Source organism: Paramormyrops kingsleyae, chromosome 17, assembly GCF_048594095.1.
Source record: "Paramormyrops kingsleyae isolate MSU_618 chromosome 17, PKINGS_0.4, whole genome shotgun sequence".
In the NCBI taxonomy this organism is placed as follows: Eukaryota; Metazoa; Chordata; class Actinopteri; order Osteoglossiformes; family Mormyridae; genus Paramormyrops; species Paramormyrops kingsleyae.
In genome coordinates this window covers 19,306,856-19,327,526 of record NC_132813.1, presented here as the reverse complement: position 1 = coordinate 19,327,526, position 20,671 = coordinate 19,306,856, and the positions used below count along the sequence as shown (strand labels likewise).

At 47.9% G+C, this 20,671-nt stretch overlaps 1 protein-coding gene across 8 annotated transcripts in view; it reads left to right on the top strand.

The window, feature by feature from the left end:
* The window catches only part of LOC111851302 (neural cell adhesion molecule 1-like), a 102,346-nt gene that overhangs the window by 57,039 nt on the left and 24,636 nt on the right, over nucleotides 1-20,671 (top strand). For 6 of the 8 annotated variants that reach the window (XM_023826077.2, XM_023826076.2, XM_023826078.2 and 3 more), the window contains exons 2-9: nucleotides 10,397-10,471; nucleotides 14,461-14,667; nucleotides 15,119-15,262; nucleotides 16,035-16,172; nucleotides 16,679-16,796; nucleotides 17,281-17,441; nucleotides 17,526-17,668; nucleotides 18,283-18,306. In XM_023826077.2, coding sequence (XP_023681845.1) covers nucleotides 10,397-10,471; nucleotides 14,461-14,667; nucleotides 15,119-15,262; nucleotides 16,035-16,172; nucleotides 16,679-16,796; nucleotides 17,281-17,441; nucleotides 17,526-17,668; nucleotides 18,283-18,306 — 1,010 coding nt within the window. The remainder of the gene's footprint in view (nucleotides 1-10,396; nucleotides 10,472-14,460; nucleotides 14,668-15,118; nucleotides 15,263-16,034; nucleotides 16,173-16,678; nucleotides 16,797-17,280; nucleotides 17,442-17,525; nucleotides 17,669-18,282; nucleotides 18,307-20,671) is intronic. The other 2 variants (XM_023826080.2, XM_023826079.2) reach the window with 1 other exon arrangement.

Here is a 20,671-nt window from a genome sequence, read left to right as displayed (position 1 = left end):
TATCGGTTTTTCTCCATTATTTTATTATATTATTTAAAAATGCATTTTTCACCTAGGATGCTCTTAAGGCAGATACATATATCACATCTCTGACCCTTAGTGCTGTCCTGATTGCTTATCCCAGTTTCACAGTCCCCCCTCCCCCCTCCCCCCACTGGACTCTGACTGGGGCCACTTAAACCACCGTGTTGTTAATAATTCATCCACCCATCCATCTTCCAACTTCTTCCAAGTGCGTATCCAGCACGGGGTCGCTGGGGGGTTGCGGGGGGTGGGGGGGGGGGTGGGTGAGGCTGCCTCAGGATGGGTTGCCAGTGCTCACAGAATCTGGTAATAATTTGTTGTGTATTTGGTGTCGTTATGCAGTGAGACTGACATGGCCATCAATGTTAGTTTGGTCCCGGTGGTACAGAGGGTGCTTGCTGAAATGCTGCCGTTTGATTGGCCAAAGGGCTCTGCGGCGCATCTCCCTGCAGGAAGTGAGCACCTACCGGAGGGTGTGTCCGATCCCTACACTGCTTCGGGCCGGGTTGTCTTGGAAACCCGATGTGCCCTCGTGATTTCCACTGTAGCCCTTAACGCTTCACCTTCGGGGACGTCACTGGCCGTCTCCGGCTGCGGCGGATTTCGGAAATGCGCTTGCCGGAGGACAGAGGGGCGGCGGCGGAAAGTGACCGCGGGAAAACCGGACCGACCTCACATCCCTCAGACGGAACGAGCCTTTCAGAGGCAACTGTGTGACAGAATTCTGCTCCCCTAATTTATCCACTAAAATTACGAGCGCTCATAAGAGAGAAAACCTCGTTAATTATTTAGAATTCATTTGGATTATAAATGATTCTCCCATCCTTTTGGGTTTGGATTTTAAAATGGAACGCCAGAGGCAATGAGAAGCCCAAGTATATACATAGTACATATGCTAGCTGAGAAGGCCTCTTACTGATTTGACATCGGTCTTATATGTGTGTGTGTGTGTGTGTGTGTGTGTGTGAGAAGGTGAACTTTCCACTGAGTTTTTTTGAGTGCAATTCTCATGAGGTTTGTCATGAGAGAATTAGAGACAGAGCAGTTTGGCTATGGATTTTCCTGCTGCCACAATAATTAACGGAAAACACAGAATCTTAGATTTCTTCCATTTTAATTTACACGTTTTAATTTGCCCACACAGGCAGCTGCGTTTGTTGTACCAAAGCTGCGTTCTCATGTTTAGCTATAGAGGGATACACCAGCGGCCCTCATTTGCTGTCCTGATCCCCATGGTAGCGGAATCATGCTGTGATTGGCTAGGAGGCAGCATATTGGAGGAAGTCGCCACACTGTGATTGGCTGGATGATACCGTGATGGAAGAGACTACCACGCCGAGAGGCGTTGCAGTGAAGAAGACTGCCACGCCGCGATTGGCCAAGAGGCGGTGCAGAGAAGTAGACTATCATGCTGCGATTGGCCGAGAGGCTGCGCAGTGACAGAGGCCCTCATGCTGCGAGTGGCCGGGAGGCAGCCTAGTGGAGGAAGCTCTCGCGCTGTGATTGGCTGGGAGGCAGAAATGTCTCAAGCAGGCGTTATTTCATCCCCGGGTGAATGATCTATTATTGTGGCTCCCGTGGGTAAAAGCAGCTGGTTGAGTTAGCCCAGATAATGAAAGCGCGGCTCTGAGAGGCCGCTGTGGCGCTGTCACTGATGTAGATGGATGGCCACAGCACGCCCTGCCCTGACTTCAGTGGTGTGGCGTCTGGCTGCCGTTGCAAACAGGGCTTTGGCCGGCTCCTAACGAGCGCCGCTGGGGTCTGGCGGGCCCCAGATCCTGCACGCCCGCTCTCAGACTTTGGCTGCCCCATCGGCACCTTGCCCCAGAGCAGATGCGGTGGCCAGGGTAGGACGCGTGCTGCAGGCCTGCTGTTCTTTGCCGCCAAAGCAAATCGTGGTTCTTCAGTCTTGTTAGTGCATATATGGGGGGGGGGGGGCACCTTAAAAATGGCCAGTCGGAGCGGTTAGCCCCTCTGCAAGAATTTAAATCAGCTGACGCCGAGCTGATGTGCACGTTAAGCCCCCTGGCAGCGCCAACCTCACATCCGTAGGCGTCATCTGCGTGGCAGTGCCCTGCCGCCGGTTACCAGGCAACCTGGCAAAATGGGGCGCTGTCACTTAGAGAGATAATAATAATTAAGTGAGCCGAACTCATCCCCCAGCAGAGGGCTGGTGGGCCGGAGTGCCGTCCGTCATGCTGTGATCTGCGCGCCCTGCTGGGAGAGGAGTGACACGGGCTTCAGGAGACGGGGGCGCCCATGAGGGTGGCAAGGCTCTTTTTAGTGCCGGTAGGGGGGCATTTGTCGAAAGAGCGGCGGGGCTGCGTGATGCAGTCGGGCCCGGCGCTGACATTTCGGCGTCGGTCTCACAGACGTGGGACGCCATTAAGCTCAGACCCCCAAAAGCAGTGCTGTGCCTCCAGACTCCCACTAAATCAATTTGGTCAGAAAATAGAATAAAGAGACGTGCGTTGTTTGTACACGCTGCCTACCCTCTCCCTCTGCCCTTTACCAACAGCGAATGATGTGAGGTACATTATTATCTTTTTTTTTGTTAACCAAGTCGGGGAGCCTGACAGAATTCTGGTGTTCGTGACTCATTGTTGATGGGAAGCTTCCGGAAGGAGCTCGGAATCCAGGAATAGGCTCCTGCCTCTCATGTACAAAACAATTTGAGGGGGAAATAAAGTTTAAGCAAGTGAACAAGTCACAGGCCTGGCTTGGTATGCGGGTCGTACGTGAGCGCACTGCGGGGCAAGCGTTCGGCTCGCTTCGGGCTTTGAGTCGGCGAAGAGCACTTTGCGTACCTCACCGAGGCTGCTTTCATCGCTGTTGGGGGTGTCTCACCGTAACGTGGATTTTCTCCCCGTACTTTGCACTTTAACAATGGAAGCCGTTTCCTGCCCTGAGAATTGTGCATCTGATCTCCGCGGCCTGTGTTGTGGTCGGCCTACTGCAGCCCGTCTGCTAAGTGAATTTTGGGTTGATGCGTTTGAAAGGAAAACCCTGCTGTGTGTGTGTGTGTGTGGATTAGGTTTATATTATATTGTGGGGACCAAATGTCCCCCACAATGTGATAAAAACCTGCTATTTTGACGTTCTGGGGAGCATTTTTAAGGTCCCCACAAAGATCTAAAAATGAAAAATGCCAAAAGTCTCCTATTTTATTTGATTACTTGTGGTTAAGGTTAGGGCTGGGTAGGGGTTAAGGTTGTCATGTCATGATTGGAGTTTTCCCCATAGAAATGAGTGGAGAGTCCCCACAAAGATATAATTACAAACCTGTGTGTGTGTGTGCATGTTGAGCTTCCGTTAAGCTGCCTATTCAGACCCTCCTCCGCTGTTCACTGACCCACCTCCTCCATGACTGGAATTCATAGTGCCGATAGCGTGTTAGCATGCAGGCTAGGAAGCCACATTCCTCCTCGGCCTGCTTTAGCCTTGCAGTTACCCAGCATGCACTTGGGGGATTGTGGGTGCTGCCTTATGTGTAGTCATGATCTGTTCTGCCCATAAGGGAGGTTTTCTCTTTTGTCCTTGAGAAAAGGCTGCTGGTAAAATGTGAATCCAGAGCCTGCTAAGCTAAGGATGGATGCTACTGCTACGTTAGCCAGGGCTCATGACATTCGTAATTAACACGGCTTTGAAATCAGCTCCAGAGAGCAGAGACGACCATGTGAAAGTCACCCAGGAACCACCTGATTCACCCGAGTCCTTGTCCGAAGTTGGACGTGCCCAGTTTTTCTGTGTGGGTGAGTCTGCGGGATTTACTCCGCAAAGGCCAAGAAGCAGCTGCAGCAGGAGGCCTGACGCTGGATTGAAGGTCTCACAGGTGAAGAGACGGTGAGAGGAAAATGGCTCTGGGCTTAACGGCATGTTGAACAGCCCGGTGGCCACAAGCGGCTATTAAAATGCTGCACTGCCACATCTCAGGGTCCATAACGCCCCCCCCCCCCCCCGCCTCTGCTTGGTGTGTAAGCAGTAATTACAGGTGTTGGAGATTTTTAGCAAGCGTGTAAACTGAGCGAGAGGCGAATCCATCCTCGAACCCGGAGCCTGTGCCTGCATTCGCTCCTCAGCAATTTTGGAGGGGTTCGGATGAGTGCTCCGCAGCGCAGGGGGGGTGGGGAGCTGTTTGCCTTTGTTTATTTCCCACTAACAACTTTCAAATTAAATCTCAGATTAAGCTGGAAAATGGTTATCATGTGGCTTGCTAAAGTATGGCGCTCTTAAATTACTGCCTGGAGAAGCACATTACTTGACGTCTCCTTAGGGACGCGGGCTTTGCTCGGCCTGTCTGCCTCTCCCCACGCTGGCCAACGCGGCTCGCTAATCAGTATCGAGTGTTTGGCCCCCTGGGAGGTGCCAGCTCGGTCCTCTGGACCCGCCAGCCTCTCCCACACCATTGCCCAGACATCTAGGTTCTTCTCTGCGTCCCCCATCTTTGATCCGTCTGCATCAAGTAGGCCTTGTTCGGCGTTCAAAGAGCAATTAATTTACTAGGTGTCGTTCCCAAAGGTCCGCCACCTCAGGCATGAGCACATCTACACTCTGTGGGCAGACACCTCCCTGTCGGGGAAAAGGATTATCCTGTAAATTATCCTGTAATCTTAACACATTATACAGGAGAGCATAAAATTTTAAAGAAAAAAAAAAACTCTTTAGTCAGTAGTTTAGGTTAGAAGCTTTTTTTCTGCAGAGATTATCCGCTCTTAATTACGCCTGTTGCGTTCCTCGCAGCTTAGCGGGGCCGGGGCTGGTTGATGTGGCCCCGGGGAGACTGTTTATGCGCCAAATCTCCACAACATCCTGCGCGAGCGATGCAGTAATCGGAGGTTCGGGCGCCGCGGAAAAAGGCGAGACCCCGTTTTACGGCAGTGAAATCCTGACGCTTTTAGGCAGAGCTTCTATAAACCGTCCTGCTTGTCGGCAGGTGACCCCTGGTGACCCCTGGAAGCGCCTGTGCTGTCCGGCCGGCTCCCTGCGTCTCTGTGGTCTATGTGCTCTTCCCGACGGCTCGGTGCGGCAGCTAGCTCAGGCCCACAGGCTGAGGGTACAGTGGCGTGTGGGTGTTGGCGCCGCGGATGAAGTAGACCCCCCCACTGTGCCTGTCTGTCTGTGTTGCTTTTGTGGGGCGAAACGGCGCTGGGCAGCATCTGAAAGGGGAGTGATAAGTCTGCTTAATAGGGAATTAACAATCAAGACGGGCTCCCTCCTGTGTCTGTCTGTGTGCTTGTGAGAGTGTGAGAGACAGGGAGAGAGTAAGTGTGTCTGCCTGAGTGAGAGAGAGTGAGAATGAGCCTGTGTGTGTCTGCCTGTGTGTTCCTGTGTTTGTGTGTGTGTGTGTGTCAGAGAGTGAGAGCGAGAGAAAGTATGTCTGTTTGTGTGTATGTGTGTGTGAGACAGAGAGAGTAAGTGTGTGTGTGTAAGAGAGGGAGAGGATGAGTGTGTGTGTTTGTGTGTGTGTAAGAGAGGGAGAGAAGATGCGTGTGCGTGTGTGACAGGGAGAGGATGAGTGTGTGTATGTGTAAGAGAAGGAGAGAGGATGTGTGTGTGTGTGAGAGGGAGAGGATGAGTGTGTGTGTGTAAGAGAGGGAGAGAGGATGTGTGTGTGTGAGAGGGAGAGGATGAGTGTGTGTGTGTGAATATGTGTAAGAGACGGAGAGAGGATGAGTGTGTGTGTGTGTGTGCGTGTAAGAGAGGGAGAGGATGAGTGTGTGTGTAAGAGAGGGAGAGAAGATGCGTGTGTGTGTGACAGGGAGAGGATGAGTGTGTGTATGTGTAAGAGAGGGAGAGAGGATGTGTGTGAGAGGGAGAGGATGAGTGTGTGTGTGTAAGAGAGGGAGAGAGGATGTGTGTGTGTGTGAGAGGGAGAGGATGAGTGTGTGTGTGTAAGAGAGGGAGAGGATGAGTGTGTGTATGTGTAAGAGAGGGAGAGAGGATGTGTGTGTGTGTGACAGGGAGAGGATGAGTGTGTGTATGTGTAAGAGAGGGAGAGAGGATGTGTGTGTGTGTGTGAGAGAGAAAGAGAATGAGTGTGTGTGTTTGTGAGGAAAAAAGGGAGGACATGTCTGCACATTGGTGAGAGGAGCTGTGTGATTGTGTGATTGTGTGATTGTGCATGCACGCGGTGGAGGATGTGTGCTGGAGGGAGGGTGCGTACCCAGCAGCAGTGGGTAAAGGGCGTTAATGCGTGACGCGTCCAACTCCCCTGTGGCGTGTTATACGGTAATAAGCAGTGAGTCACATGTCACACCAGTGAATCTGAAAGGAATTTGGCTGAAAACATGCGAGCATGCAGTTTACTCTCTCTCTCTTTCTCTCTCGTGCGCGCACACACACACACACATGCACAGATTCGCTGGATCTGGTCCACTTAGAGGAACATGGATCAGAACCGCAGAGGCTTAACCCCTGTTTGTATCAGGAGCCCGAGGCCTGAATTCGTCACAGCTTATATTTGTTGTGCAAACGAAAAAAACGAAGCAACTCACTCAAAAGTTCGCTGACATTCTGCCATGTCAGATGTTCTCACCATATCAGAAACAGCTCATACCTCAACTTTAATGTAAAAACCCACTTGATGGATGTGATAAGATTCGGTTCCCAGAGATAAGGTCGGAAAATCACTTTTTCTGGGCTTTAGTATTATTTCCAGGGGGATTTGAAGCTGAAAATAAAGGCAAAGAGTACATATAAATAAAAATGGCAGAGTTGAGTGGATGGAGCCCTGCTACGTGCCAGAGCATGATGCAGAGAGAGACAGAGTTCACCTTTTCCGAAGGTCACACTGACACGCGGCCGATTGTCATCAATGTTTGCGCTGCTGTTTGTTCTTTGTTTCTGTTCTGTTCTCATGCACCTCGCATTCAGTCTCTCCCGTTCCGCTCGTTCAGGTCGCCCCAATTTTCTGGGTACTTGCACAACTTCCCTCCCCGTGCCTAGTACTGCCTTGCTTTCCGGTTGGAAGGTTCCAGAAACACGCTTCTACTCAGTGACATGCTGCCATTCCATCAGAGTGCAACTACTGTCTGTATTTCCCCTCAGAGACACTTCCTCTCTTTCTTCTCTCTTCATGTCTCCTTGTACTTGACGTGGTCAGATCTTGCATAGTGGAAGTCAGGCTGTCACTCAGCTCTCCTGGAGAGTTTGGGGGCTGGAGAGTTGCTTCTGGTCATACGTCCTGATGTTCTCTCAGTGCTAATGGCATTTCCCGTGGTCGCAGAGCCACAGAGGGTCGAGAGGAAGTACAGAGTAATGTTTGCTGGGTCCTCAGCCCAAGATTGACTCACATACATCTGGATTGCTCTTGTTTGCTTTCCGAATGCATTTTAATCAGAGAGCAGATATTAAATATGTAAAATATGAGATTCCACCCCAGCCGCAAACATTAATAACGGCTGCCTGGGAGCTGTACGTGCGAAGTACCTTTCACAATTTAAGGCGCTAAGAGGAGGAAGGCATGCGTGTGAAAATCCATCTGTCTCACGGTCACACACACACACACACACACATGATATCAGACAGTCTAAGACAGGGACACACACACAATGGCATGCGGAAGAGCACACACACATTCACATGCGCACACACACACACACATGCGCAGACACACACACACAGCTTCAGTATAACTTTTTTTCTATGGACTCACCATTCTCATGTACTGTTAACTATTGATTCCTAACCTCAGCTCACCAAAACCATAACCACCTACTGTAGCTTTTACACTATAATTTTTCTTTTTTAAGTAAATGAGTCTGTTACATAGATATGCTTGTCTTGTGGGACCGTCTCCTTTCATGTTTCTGCTCTGTGGCGACACTCTCAGGCCTGTAGGTGGCGCTGTGCTGTGTGGCCCACTGTAAACAAATCATGGTTTTTCCGGAACCAGGGGCCACCTCTCCCTGCTTCTGTGAGCGCGGGACAGAGCTTGTGTGACGACTGCCATCACAGCGAGCAAGGCAAGAATTATCAGCCATTTTCACCTGGCTCTCCGCTGCACTTGGCCTGATTTAGTTTTAATTAAAAGCCTTTCACTCAAGCTTTTATTAATTGGTTCTGTTCTGGCCTTGACCATAAAATGTTTTGTCCTCTATTCTTAGCACTTTAAACTTAATTCTCAGATGAACGTGACTCTTAACTCGCATTTGTATGGTTTCCCACTCCTCCGTGCTGCTTGATTTATCCTCGCCGGACAAGTGACATGGACACTGAGCCTCTCTGGCTGAACGTCTCTTTCCTGGCTGCTCCACGTGCCCAAGGTGCAAGTTGCAATACTTTGGGACTAATTCACTCCCATTATGTCTGTCCGTGGTTGTTTCTCTGAGAGATGGCCGTCCCAGGCGGACACTGGGGAGAAGGTTCCGGAAACACAACTTTGTGGCATGACTGAGTGAAGGGGAATGGAGAGGCATGCGTACCAGCTGGAGTGGAACCGCGCCGGATTCCCTAATCACCCTCCGTGTCTTTCTAGCATGCCATCCTAATTGGAGATTTTGTTTGGGGTGGTGGTCAGAGCAGGCAAAGAGCAGACGCCCATTGGCTCGTTAGGGGCCGTCACGTGTCCCCTGGGCTTGTGGTCTACAAGCCGCTTTGGTCGCTGCGCAAATTGTGGTGGACTGTGGTGTTTTCTTCAATGCAGAAGTCATGGATGGCAAGTGCTGGTCTCAGGAGTAAAGGCTGTGAAGCAGAGAGCAGGGCGGGTGTGTTTGTGGGTTTGTGTGTGTGTGTGTGTGTGTGTGTTTGTGGGTTTGTGTGTGTGTGTGTGTGTGTGTGTGTGGGACATGAATATATTTCATTGTGGGGACATTTGGTCTCCACAATGTGATAAAAACCTGTTCATTTGATGTTGTGGGGACCCCACCTTTTCGGTCCTCACAAGGGGAAACTCCGTTTTATAAAAATCTGTGACTGCAATCAAACAAGTAAGGGTAGGGTGTCCTTGTTGGGATTAGGGTTTTTCCCATAGCAATTATGGATGATTCCTTCGAAGATAGAAAAATAAATATGTGTGTGTGTTACACATTTGCATATGTGTGAGTTTGTGTGTGTAGGGTGGGGGTTCCGTGGGGTTCTGCAGATCCAGGGAGTGCTCTGCATCTACGCCTAGGGGACACTCTTGCTGGCGTAGGTGTGGTTGTTGTTTAATCACTCTGGGGTGCTTCTCTAATGCAGCCCTGCTGACTTCTGTGTCCTGGACAGCATCAGGGAAATATCACTGCTGCCCTACACAGATATTATAGGCAATATAATACCCCAGTCGTATTAAAAAAAAGTTTTTTCGCTTCACTGCATGTGTTCACTTGGATTTAATGTTCGGAAGACTCATTATTTTCTCCTTCTTAACTGATGCAGTTTAAGAAAAATGTCTCGTGGGAATTGAGAAAACTTTAAGTAGGTATTTTAAGCCATTTCTGTACTTTTCCTTATCGCTCCGCATTACACTCCTGATCTACCTGAAGCCAATGGCACAGAGAAAAGAGGCTTTGCAATTAGCAGGAACCAAAACCAGGACCCGGCGAGCCTCTGATGTGCCCTGAAGCTGAGCCGAAAGCTTCGGCACGGTGCCGGCTGGAGACTGGCACCAGGCGTCAGATCTTGGTCCAGTAAACTGGACCGCGGTTAGATAGAATAATTAGCCTTTACTGTTTATGTTTGGATGAATTCTGGATGTATTTCAGGAAGCATTTAGACATTCTGGTCGCCTCCACTCTGGTCAAAACCAGAAAACATGGAAAATATGAAAATTCATGAACTAATGAGGTTCAGAGTCTATACTTAATATGAGAAAAAATTATTAGTAATGCTTTATATGAACTGCACCTTCATAATGCATTCATATAATTTCCATAAGCAGCATGCAACTGTACTTTAACATCATATCATACCTTAACAGCTTTAATATACATTAATAACAAACATTATATGATTGAATGATTATAATGATTGTTATTATCATATACTGCTTGTTATTGATGTATATTAAAGGTGTTATTAAAGGTAAGCTAAGATGTTAAGGTGTACTTAGATTCTGCTTATGAACGTTCTATGAATGCATTATGAAGTTGCATTGAATGTTTTACGTATTAATGTATTATAAAGGCATTATGAAGGTGCAGTTAATGTAAAGCATTACCAGTTGTTTTACCTGTCGTCGTACGGATCTCACCATGACTGTCAGTTTAATGCGATGTACGGCTCCTCTGTGATTCCAGAAGCAGAATTCACTGTTTTTGTGGCCCTCCCCAAGAATGTCCCATGAGGTTAGACAAGAATGTACACAATGTTCATACACATTCCAAAATATTCTGTGTGTGACCATGATTTATGGCATGGCGTGTTTTAAACCTTGACATCTGCTCTCTTTCAGCTTCCTTGGAGGTGAAGGTCACCCCTTCCTACAGCGAAATCAGCGTCGGACAGTCCAAGTTCTTCCTTTGTGAAGGTAGGTTTGCAGCAGAGGCAGAAGAGCATGACACATCCCCAGTAAACACGTCATGCACAGTGTGTCATCACCTGCAGAAATGGAACGGAATTATGCACATAGGGACAGAGCTACACAGCGACTTACAAAGGGAACCACACAGAATTACAGAATATAACAGAATAACACAAAGAGAATTAAATACAGAATAAAGGAGCCACATGTAGAATAACAGTTATGGTTCATTAAGAATCATACAGAGAATGAAACACGGCCCTGCACAAAGTGATGGAGGGAAACTGCGAGTCACAGGGAGAGCTGCGTAGCCAATCACACGCAGGGTGATGGAGGGAAACTGCGAGTCACAGGGAGAGCTGCGTAGCCAATCACACACAGGGTGATGGAGGGAAACTGCGAGTCACAGGGAGAGCTGCGTAGCCAATCACACACAGGGTGATGGAGGGAAACTGCGAGTCACAGGGAGAGCTGCGTAGCCAATCACACACAGGGTGATGGAGGGAAACTGAGAGTCACAGGGAGAGCTGTGTAGCCAATCACACACAGGGTGATGGAGGGAAACTGCGAGTCACAGGGAGAGCTGCGTAGCCAATCACACTCAGGGTGATGGAGGGAAAGAGGGAGTCTCCGAGAGAACTGTGTAGCCAATCACACACAGGGTGATGGAGGGAAACTGCGAGTCACAGGGAGAGCTGCGTAGCCAATCGCAGGGAGAGGTGAGTTACAGGGAGAGCTGTGTATCCAATCACACACTGAGTGATAGAGGGAGACGGCGAGTCACAGGGAGAGCTGTGTAGCTAATCACATATTGAGTGATGGAGGGAAACGGCGAGTCACAGGGAGAACTGTGTAGCCAATTACACAGGGGCCCAGAAGGACAATCACAGGGTCACACAGAGAATCACAGAGTTTCAGACAATACATTGCTGGCCATCTGGCACAGGGTATGGGGTAGGGGGCTCATGAAATCTGGACAACCATGTGCATCAGAAACGACATGCCAGATAAGCAACTCATTACGCCACTCATCCTGCATGCTTTGCTACCTGTAACTGGAGGGTGGATGGCCCTAAATCTGTGAGACCCCATGGTATCTCTACCCCCTGTATTTATACAGTATCTTTGTGGGGACTCTCCATTAATTTCTACGAGGAAGACTCTAATCGCAACATGATGATCTTAACCCCTATCCAGCCCTAACCTTAACCAAACAAAACAGGAGACTTTTGGCATTTTTACTTTTTTGATTGCATTCACAGATCTTTGTTGGGACCTGAATAATGGTCCCCACAGTGTCAAAATACTAGGTTTTTCTTACACTGTGGGGGACATTTGGTCCCCACAATGTAATATAAGCCTAATCCACACACACACACACACACTCCACTTTACATTTCATGTAAGCACTGAAAGGGTAGGTTTCTTTTATGTGATTAGTTTTAATACAGCAAGCCTGTCATACTTCTATTCTTCTAATAACCAGAGGTTCACTAACTGACATTGAGACGGCTAAGATGCCTGATCTTAGTGATTTTAAACCTGGCATTTTGGTGGCAGACATGGTTGTTCCTGCATCTCAGAAACAGCCATTCTTGGATAATCACACTCTGCAGTGGCAACGAGTTTAATGAGAATGGTGTGATGAACAAAATACATCCAGTCAATGGCAGCTATGCGGCCCAAAACACCTTGTTAATGAGAGAGGCCAGAGGAGAACTGCCCAACTTGTTAAAGCTTCCAAGAAGGACACGTGCAAAAGGAAGAGTTCAGTACAATAATGATATACAGAATGGCTTCTCTGAACAGCACAGCTCATACACCCATGGTTTTGAAGAATAAGGAGGTGACTGCCTGATTCTAGTTAGCTAGCTGTACCTTAATAAATTGGGCACTTAGTGCAGTATATTTTTACTATTATCATGTAGTAATTTTAGTTGGTGTTAAATTCAGTCCATGAGATTGTTTTAGCTAATATGTAGCATGTTTTTTGGGGTTAATACAGTTCCATTATGTTATGTTATGTTACGTTATGTTACATTACGTTAAGTTATTAGCATTAGGTTACATTGTGTTAGCATATAGCATTTCCTGTTGGGGTTTCATTGGATCCACTAGGTTACATTGTGTTAGCATATATCATCTCCTGTTTGGGTTACATTAGATCCATTAGGTTACATTGTGTTAGCATATAGCATTTCCTGTTGGGGTTACATTGGATCCATTAGGTTACATTGTTTTAGCATATAGCATCTCCTGTTTGGGTTACATTGGATCCATTAGGTTACATTGTGTTAGCATATAGCATCTCCTGTTTGGGTTACATTGGATCCATTAGGTTACATTGTGTTAGCATATAGCATTTCCTGTTGGGGTTACATTGGATCCATTAGGTTACATTGTGTTAGCATATAGCATCTCCTGTTTGGGTTACATTGGATCCATTAGGTTACATTGTGTTAGCATATAGCATTTCCTGTTGGGGTTACATTGGATCCATTAGGTTACTTTGTTTTAGCATATAGCATTTCCTGTTGGGTTACATTGGATCCATTAAGTTACATTGTTTTAGCATATAGCATCTTCTGTTGGGGTTACATTGGATCTATTAGGTTACATTGTGTTAGCATGTAGCATCTCCTGTTGAGGTTAAATTGGATACATTAGTTTACTTAGTGTTAGCATGTAGCATCTTTTGTTGGGGTTAAATTGGGTTTTAACTGGGTTTGTTGTTGTGAGCGTGGGCAACGTAATACAAGAGCATCAAATTCCCCCTAAAGCTAATGGGAGATTAACAGCAGAAGTGATTATTTTCTATAATGCAGCACTCAAGATGAGCTCTCTGAAAATAAAATTTAATTAAAATCAGCAATGTGGAAGATGACAGGTTGCAGTATCAGGTGCAGGTGTGTGAGTGCATGTGCGTGCGCGTGTGTGCGTACGTATCGCAGACAATTGAATTAATATGATTGTGATAAGAACTCAGTTGGACTTTAATCACATTTCATTAATTTTTGAAGGTTAATGCTGATGAAGGTGAAAATTACGAAGCCCTATCACACAGTGCAGGACGGGCAAGATGCTCTAATGGGAGAGGAAATTACTGGCCAATTATCACAAATATCAAAAAAACTGCAATTTGTAACCTGTGGGGGTGGCTTTGAATGGAAGGTAGATGAGGAGTCATGTTTAGTCAGTTCAGCCTTAATGCCAGTCCTGTAAAACAGCGTTTCTCAACCCAGTCCTCAGACACCACCAGACTGTCCAGGTTTTTGCTCTCTCAAAATTCCCTGGCAATTGGAGAGAGAGCAAAAATGTGGACCATCTGGTGCTTCCTGAGGATGAGGTTGAGAAACGCTGTAAGACACACAGCTCTGTAACTGGGCCCTGATACCCAAGCCGACCAAACTCCTTCCCCACTTACATGATAAGCACCTGCTGTTTCCTGCTAATTAACACCATCTCCCTTTACAGGCCTTGTTTAAGACCCCATCCTTTCCCCACACACACCCCCATCCCATGACATCATTTGCCATCCCTCTGCGAGCGAGTCTTACAGATTTCATTTGCTCAGCAGACCCATTTATCTATGGTGACGTATGTGTTTGAGAAAGCAGAGGTCAGGCAGTCCCTGGAGCAGTTGGGGGAGGGGTTATGGGCCTTTGGTGACATCACTCTGCTAACCCAGGGATTTGAACCAGCAACCTTCCAATCACAGGCACAGTACCCTAACCCACTGAGCCACACATTGCCCCACTTACACTGGCATGATATTATTGCATAGATGATTTTTTGGTGTCATGGCTGCCGCATAGAGAGTCTCTAAGGCTCTCGCTGGCCTGTTTTATGAGCCCCTTTGATACTGTCTGAAAGTCCCTCGCCGACCTCCATGCTTCCCAGAGCCCTGATGTCAGGAACTCGTCCACCTCGGCCATTACTTGCCGCTCCAAATCACCAGTCGATGTCAGTGACCCGTTTTTCCGCCTCTCCTCCAGTCGACACCGACACACAGGAGATTGACTGGTACCTGCCAAGCGGCGAGAAGATATCGCCCAACCGGCCGGACATCAGCATCACGCTCAGCGACAGGATCTCCACGCTGATCATCTACAACGCCGACCTCGACAAGGCCGGCGTCTACAGATGCGTGGCCAGAAGCGGGGACTCCGAGGCCCAGGGCACCATCAACGTCACCATCTTCCGTAAGCCTCGTCCCGCCGTCAGCGCGCGCTCCGGGTCCCTGACCACCTGGGCTTGATAGGGGTTGATTTTGTCTCGCTTTCCAGCTCCCTTAGTGGAAATTTCAACCTCTCAGCGTGAAGTCAAAAGCAGCCAGAGAATAGAGCACAAAATAAAGTCTAATGATCCCGTTCGTCTGGACTAATGAGGTTTCTGCTTCATAAATAACTCCTGGCTGCAACAACAGACCTTTTCCGTTCCTTTTTGACTGATGTAAATTGCAGGCCGAACCCATTGTACGGTGTCATTCATCAGTTCAGACTGGCTTTTTGTTTACCTGCCTCCCTAAGAACTCAGGATTCTCTCAAAGCTGTTGAGGCTCACAGGGTGTAGCGGTGGCGCTTTTCACCGCTACACCCCCTACTGTCTGCATGTCAGTATGATCCCAACGACCGTGTCGTCTCCCCTTTCCAGAACAGCTCGAAATTAAAAATGCGCCGTCCCCCCAGGAGTTCACGGAGGGCGACACGGCCAGCATTGTGTGTGACGTGGTGGCCTCCCCCCCACCTGTGGTCACCTGGCGACACAAGGGCATCAGGGTCAGGGCTGAGAACGACGGTGAGACCTGGCCGATTCCTCGTCTTCGCTTACGGGTGTTTTGAGCTTTTGGTCCATGCTTATCTGCTTATGCCACTTTAATGAATAAATCAATCAACATTTCTTTATATAGCACTGATTTAACCACAGGGTTTACAAAGTGCTTTATAGACATTTAAAATAAAGGAATTAAAACAAGCATACACAAAAAAATCTAAATAAAAAGTTTTAGTAAATGATAATAATAATAATAATAATAATAATGTAGGCTCCAACTCTGAGTAGGACAGGCGAATTCAGAAAATGGATGGATGGATGGATGGATGGATGGACAGACGGATGGGTGGATGGATGGATAATAAAATACCAGAAAAACGTGGGACTTTAACCACCCACATTCTTTGCAGGAAATCGCAGTAGAATGGTGCAGTCTGCTGTGTTTCTAGGCTACATCCAGATGTTTTTGAGACACAGTTTCATTCCACACTCACTGCTTTATGGAGCGTTTCTCTGAATGCGTGCATCCTGACTACTGCATACCATTGCTGGTAGGAAGCTGGAAGGTTTATTGGGTCTTTCCCACAGTTTGCAGCATCTGCTGTCCTATCTTGTGCTTGGTATCTTGTTCTTTTTGCCATTGCGGCTCTGGCCCATTTCTCACAGGAGCATTAGGTACTCGTAGATCTGTATGGAAGCCGTACATTTAGCAGAAAGGAAGCTTATGCAACCTCGTCAAGATTAACTTGTTTTCCTCTTTCCTGCTGTCTTTCTGCACTGCTTGTTTCCTGTCCAGTGCGATATAAGATCCTGAATAACAACCACCTGCAGATCCGGGGCATCAGGAAGAGCGATGAAGGCACGTACGTGTGCGAGGGTCGGGTCATGGTGCGGGGCGAGATCAGCCTCATGCCCGTTGATGTCATCGTTAATGGTGAGCCCTCTCTCTCTCTCTCTCTCTCTCTCTCTCTGCTCCATGTCTGCCTCTGTTTTTCTTTGTTTATTCCTCTGGTTATCCCTCTGTTCTGCAGCCTGCTCTCCCATGTGAGTGTGGCGTCTTCCATATTAGTCACTTTTACAGATTAGTGTCCTGTGATTAGTACTGTTACTCGAGTCATTGTTGAGCATTAGTGTCCCTTCCCATGATCTATCCCGTGCCCCGTATATCAGTCATTGTTGACCATTAATGTCCCCTCGCATGATTTATTGGGTACCCTCAGTATAAATCACTCTTAACTATTAGTGTCCTCTTCCCTGATCTATGCCATATCCTCGGCATGAATCTTCTTTAACCCTCAATGTCCTCCTTCATGATCAGTGTGGTTGTTTTTGTTTATTTATGTCTGTTTGCATTTAACATGGTCAGTTAAGTGTCTTCGATTATGGCTATCGACAGCAGGTACAGACGTGTTTCAGCTTCTGATCCCGCCGATGTTTCAGTCTTTCCGACTATCAGGATCCGGCAGGCGGAGGTGAACGCCACGGCGGACATGAGCCAGCCCGTAATCCTGGCCTGCGATGCCGATGGCTCCCCAGAGCCCACTGTCACCTGGACACGGTAGGCTGGAGCACTCGGGGTTAACAATCCCTGGGGAGGGACTGAGGTTTTTGGGGAACCAGCAAGGTGTTCAGGGATGCTGGGGTGGATCTGGCAGGGTTGTGGACCTCAGAAGCAGTCAAGGATGGTTACAGAAGCAGAAGTGGTGGCTCTTTAGGCAAGATCAGAGTCCAGGATGGTTGGTCTTGCCTAAGGAGAGAAGAAGACTGTGCACAGAAGGACCATATGACTAATCATATGACATTTCTGAGGAGGAAATGTATGCAAGCTGCTGAAACATAAAATAATCCACGCTGCCCAAATCAAGGCCAAGAGTGGATCTTGTGCCTTATGCTGTCTGGGAAGCTGAATGGTAGCGATTAGGCTCTGTGTCAGTAAGTACACGAACGGGAACGTGAGGTTAATCACCAGGTGGAGCTGCTTTCTCTGGCAGGATTCTTTTATTTTACCCTCTTTTTTTCTTCTTTTTCATAACAATCGGCAGAAATAAAATCGTTCTTGAAAATGGGAATAAGTACAGCTTCAACGAGGATGGCTCGGAGATGACAATCAAAGGCATCATCAAGCTGGACGAAAGCGAGTACGTGTGCACTGCCAGGAACAAGGCCGGCCAGCAGGAGAAGGAGATTAGCCTCAAAGTATTTGGTAAGCGACGCTGAGCAAACCCACCTGACGGAAACCCAACATGGCTGGATTTTAGTCGTGACATCCGGAAATTTCCTGTTGCAGTGAAGCCTAAAATCACATACCTGGAGAACCTGACGACATCCGAGCTGGAGGAGCAGGTGATGCTGACCTGCGAGGCGCTGGGAGACCCCACGCCAACCATCACGTGGAGCTTTGGGAGCCATGTCTTCACCGAGGGGGAGTCGGTCAGTGTGGGCTCGGTGTGGGGTTAAGTGTGGGCTCACTGCAGAGTCAGTGTGGGCTCACTGCAGAGTCAGTGTGGGCTCACTGTGGGGTCAATATGGGCTCAGTGTGGGGTCAGAGTGGGCTCACTGTGGAGTCACTGTGGGCTCACTGCAGAGTCACTGTGGGGTCAGTGTAAGGTCACTGTGGGGTCAGTGTAAGGTCATTGTGGGATCAGCGTAGGGTCACTGGGGTCAGTGTAGGGTCATTGTGGGGTCAGTGTAGGGTCACTGTGGGGTCAGTGTAGGGTCATTGTGGGGTCACTGTGGAGTCAGTGTAGCGTCACTGTGGGGTCATTGTGGGGTCACTGTGGAGTCAGTGTAGCGTCACTGTGGGGTCATTGTGGGCTCACTGTGGAGTCACTGTGGGGTCAGTGTAGGGTCACTGTGGGGTTGGGGGCTCTATCCTGTGCCTCTTCTAAGGCTAGCCCCAGACAGAACCCAGCCATACAGCCAGCACTACCATAGCCCATCCATGATAAGCATGGGGGCCCCTGTGGAACGTTCTGGAAGCTCAGGGGGGTTGTCATTAGTCAGTCTTCACCAGTCAGTTCATGTGTCGGTCTTTTCCTTCACAGGATCTTCATAACAGGATCTATCAGGTATGATATCAATAACATAGTATCAATATCTGTTTGGTGTTTAACACACACCATGAATCAAGGTATCTACTACCGTGTCCAAGCTCTCAGTAACCTAACCTGTGCCTGATCTTGACCTTTGACATCGCCTGGATGTTGCATGATCACAGCGAGCCCTGTCCTTATAGCCTCTAAAGCGAATCTCCCACTCCTTCTACCCGCGTCATTTCCACCGGCGGGTTTGTCACATGTTTCCACACAGCCAATCAGAACACGAAGCCACATGTCCATACTGTACACTTATCCGTCCCCTACCGCCTTTGTTTAGGCATTTGAAAAAAAGAAAACAACACTATACGAAAATAGAGGGAAAACGAAACATTGAAAATGGCTTTTTGTTACCCCTGGTTACGAGCTCGGTGGGTTGCAGGTAAGAATGGGACGAACAGACCTGCTGGTGTTTGCAAATCTTTTTTTAAGCCGCCAAGGTCATCAGTTTGTCTTCCAGTACCCAGCTGAGCTCTTTACTTCATGTTATTTCAGACAGGAGTTCCATCGAACACTAAATTACTTCCCTTTAATAACATAACTCCTTTAATCTGCACCGAACGTCTCTACCAAGATGTTTTTATTTCCACTGATGTATATTTCACATATTTTCTCATCTTCTTTACATCAATGACCCCATGCCTCTTCCTTATTATTAGTTTAATGTTTTTTAATATAATTTTATTTGGAGATGAATCTCTCCATTGTTTAGGACTCCAGGCTCACAGACACAGACATACTTCTGAGTTATGTAACGGCACTACTGAGATATGGGGCTCACATTTTTTCTTTTATTAAAATAAATCTGAGTATTTTTTGTGTGAGTCCAGTGTCATCCGCTGTCTCGAGCACTCAGCTACTTCATGTCGTCTTGGGAGCAAATTTGTCAGTCTGGTCCTTTGTCTGACAGTGTCAGTCAAAAGAACTCCCTGTAATGGGTCCCAGAGATAGCCTGTAGCCTTTTTAATGGCACCTTGAATTTTCAGTCATTTTTATTTTCAGAGCATCGCATTTATGATTGATGTTTAGGTCAGAGTTAGGAAATTTACTACGTGATCTTGGTGTCTTGGTTTTGCAACTGATTGTGCAACGCTTAGGGTAACATTCTGGATACCCATCAGGGTAGATCAGTACAGGCTGTAAATGAAGGCTATATTTAGACAAGCAAGTTACTGACGTACAGGCAGCATTTCTCCTCAGACTGTAGGTATATTGCTGGTGTATAACAGGAACACCTTCCAAACTGTTAGGATCGATTCTATAAGCATGCTTTGTTTTGGTTATTATTGTTTATATTAATACTACTACTTCTGTTGCGTGTTTTGTGTTTCGTTTGGTGTCGTGTTCGCTTCCTGCTTCTGTCCTGGTGCCTTGTTTATCAGCTGTGTGTGAACGTTCCCGGTATGACTGATGGTGTGACATTCGGCATATGGTACGCCACCATCCATTACACTGACAGTGCAGGAGGGCCAGCAGAGGACGGACAGGCATGGATATGTCATGTCTGGGGGGCACAAAAGGCAAAAAGCACTCCCCCCCTCCCCAGTGAGGCCACAGGATGACTGTTTCTGGAAAATTCCATGGCATTCCTGCATAGGCCTTCATTACGTCTCGCTGGAAGGTACGGCGACGGTTTCAGGAGAGTATCAGCCATCGACTGTAAAGCAGCGCATTTCACCAGAATGGCTTCCACGGGAAAATCCGGCCATTACGCTGAAGTGGCACTTGGGTGAAAGCTGACGTCCAAGCTCTGTGAAGAGCAGGCGAGCGGCCCTTGCCAACGAAATGGCACTGTCCCTGATTAAAAAACCAATTTCCAGGTTTACCTGGGTAAAAATCCCGGCATTACCACGGATAAGAAGATCTGAAATAATCAGGGACAAAAATACATCGGTTTATTACGAATAAAAATTACCTGGATTATCCAGGAACAGAAATTCCCGAGGTTATCCGGGAGTAAGATGACCTTTGCTGTTCAGGGATTTAAAAAAAATACCTGAGCTTCCCAGGGGTAAAAATAGCCAGGTTGTCCAGCAAACCGGCACAGCGCGGCTGTTTAAAAGAACATTTTCTGGCAATGATCTCATCTCTGCTTTGGCCTGTGCTGCCCGCCTCATAAACACTCCATCCAGCCACCTCCATCCGCCAGCATCGCATGCAACTCCTCGTACCGGGAGCACGGGTTTGCGCGCCCATCCGTGTGGTGACGTCCTCGTCCGCATGTGAGTCACCAACCCGAACAGACCAGGAAGCGAACGAGGGCAGCGGCCTTTAAGTGTCTTTAATTGGAAATCGTCTCTCGGCTAGCTGGTCTCCAAGTGACCTCCAGCTACGCGAT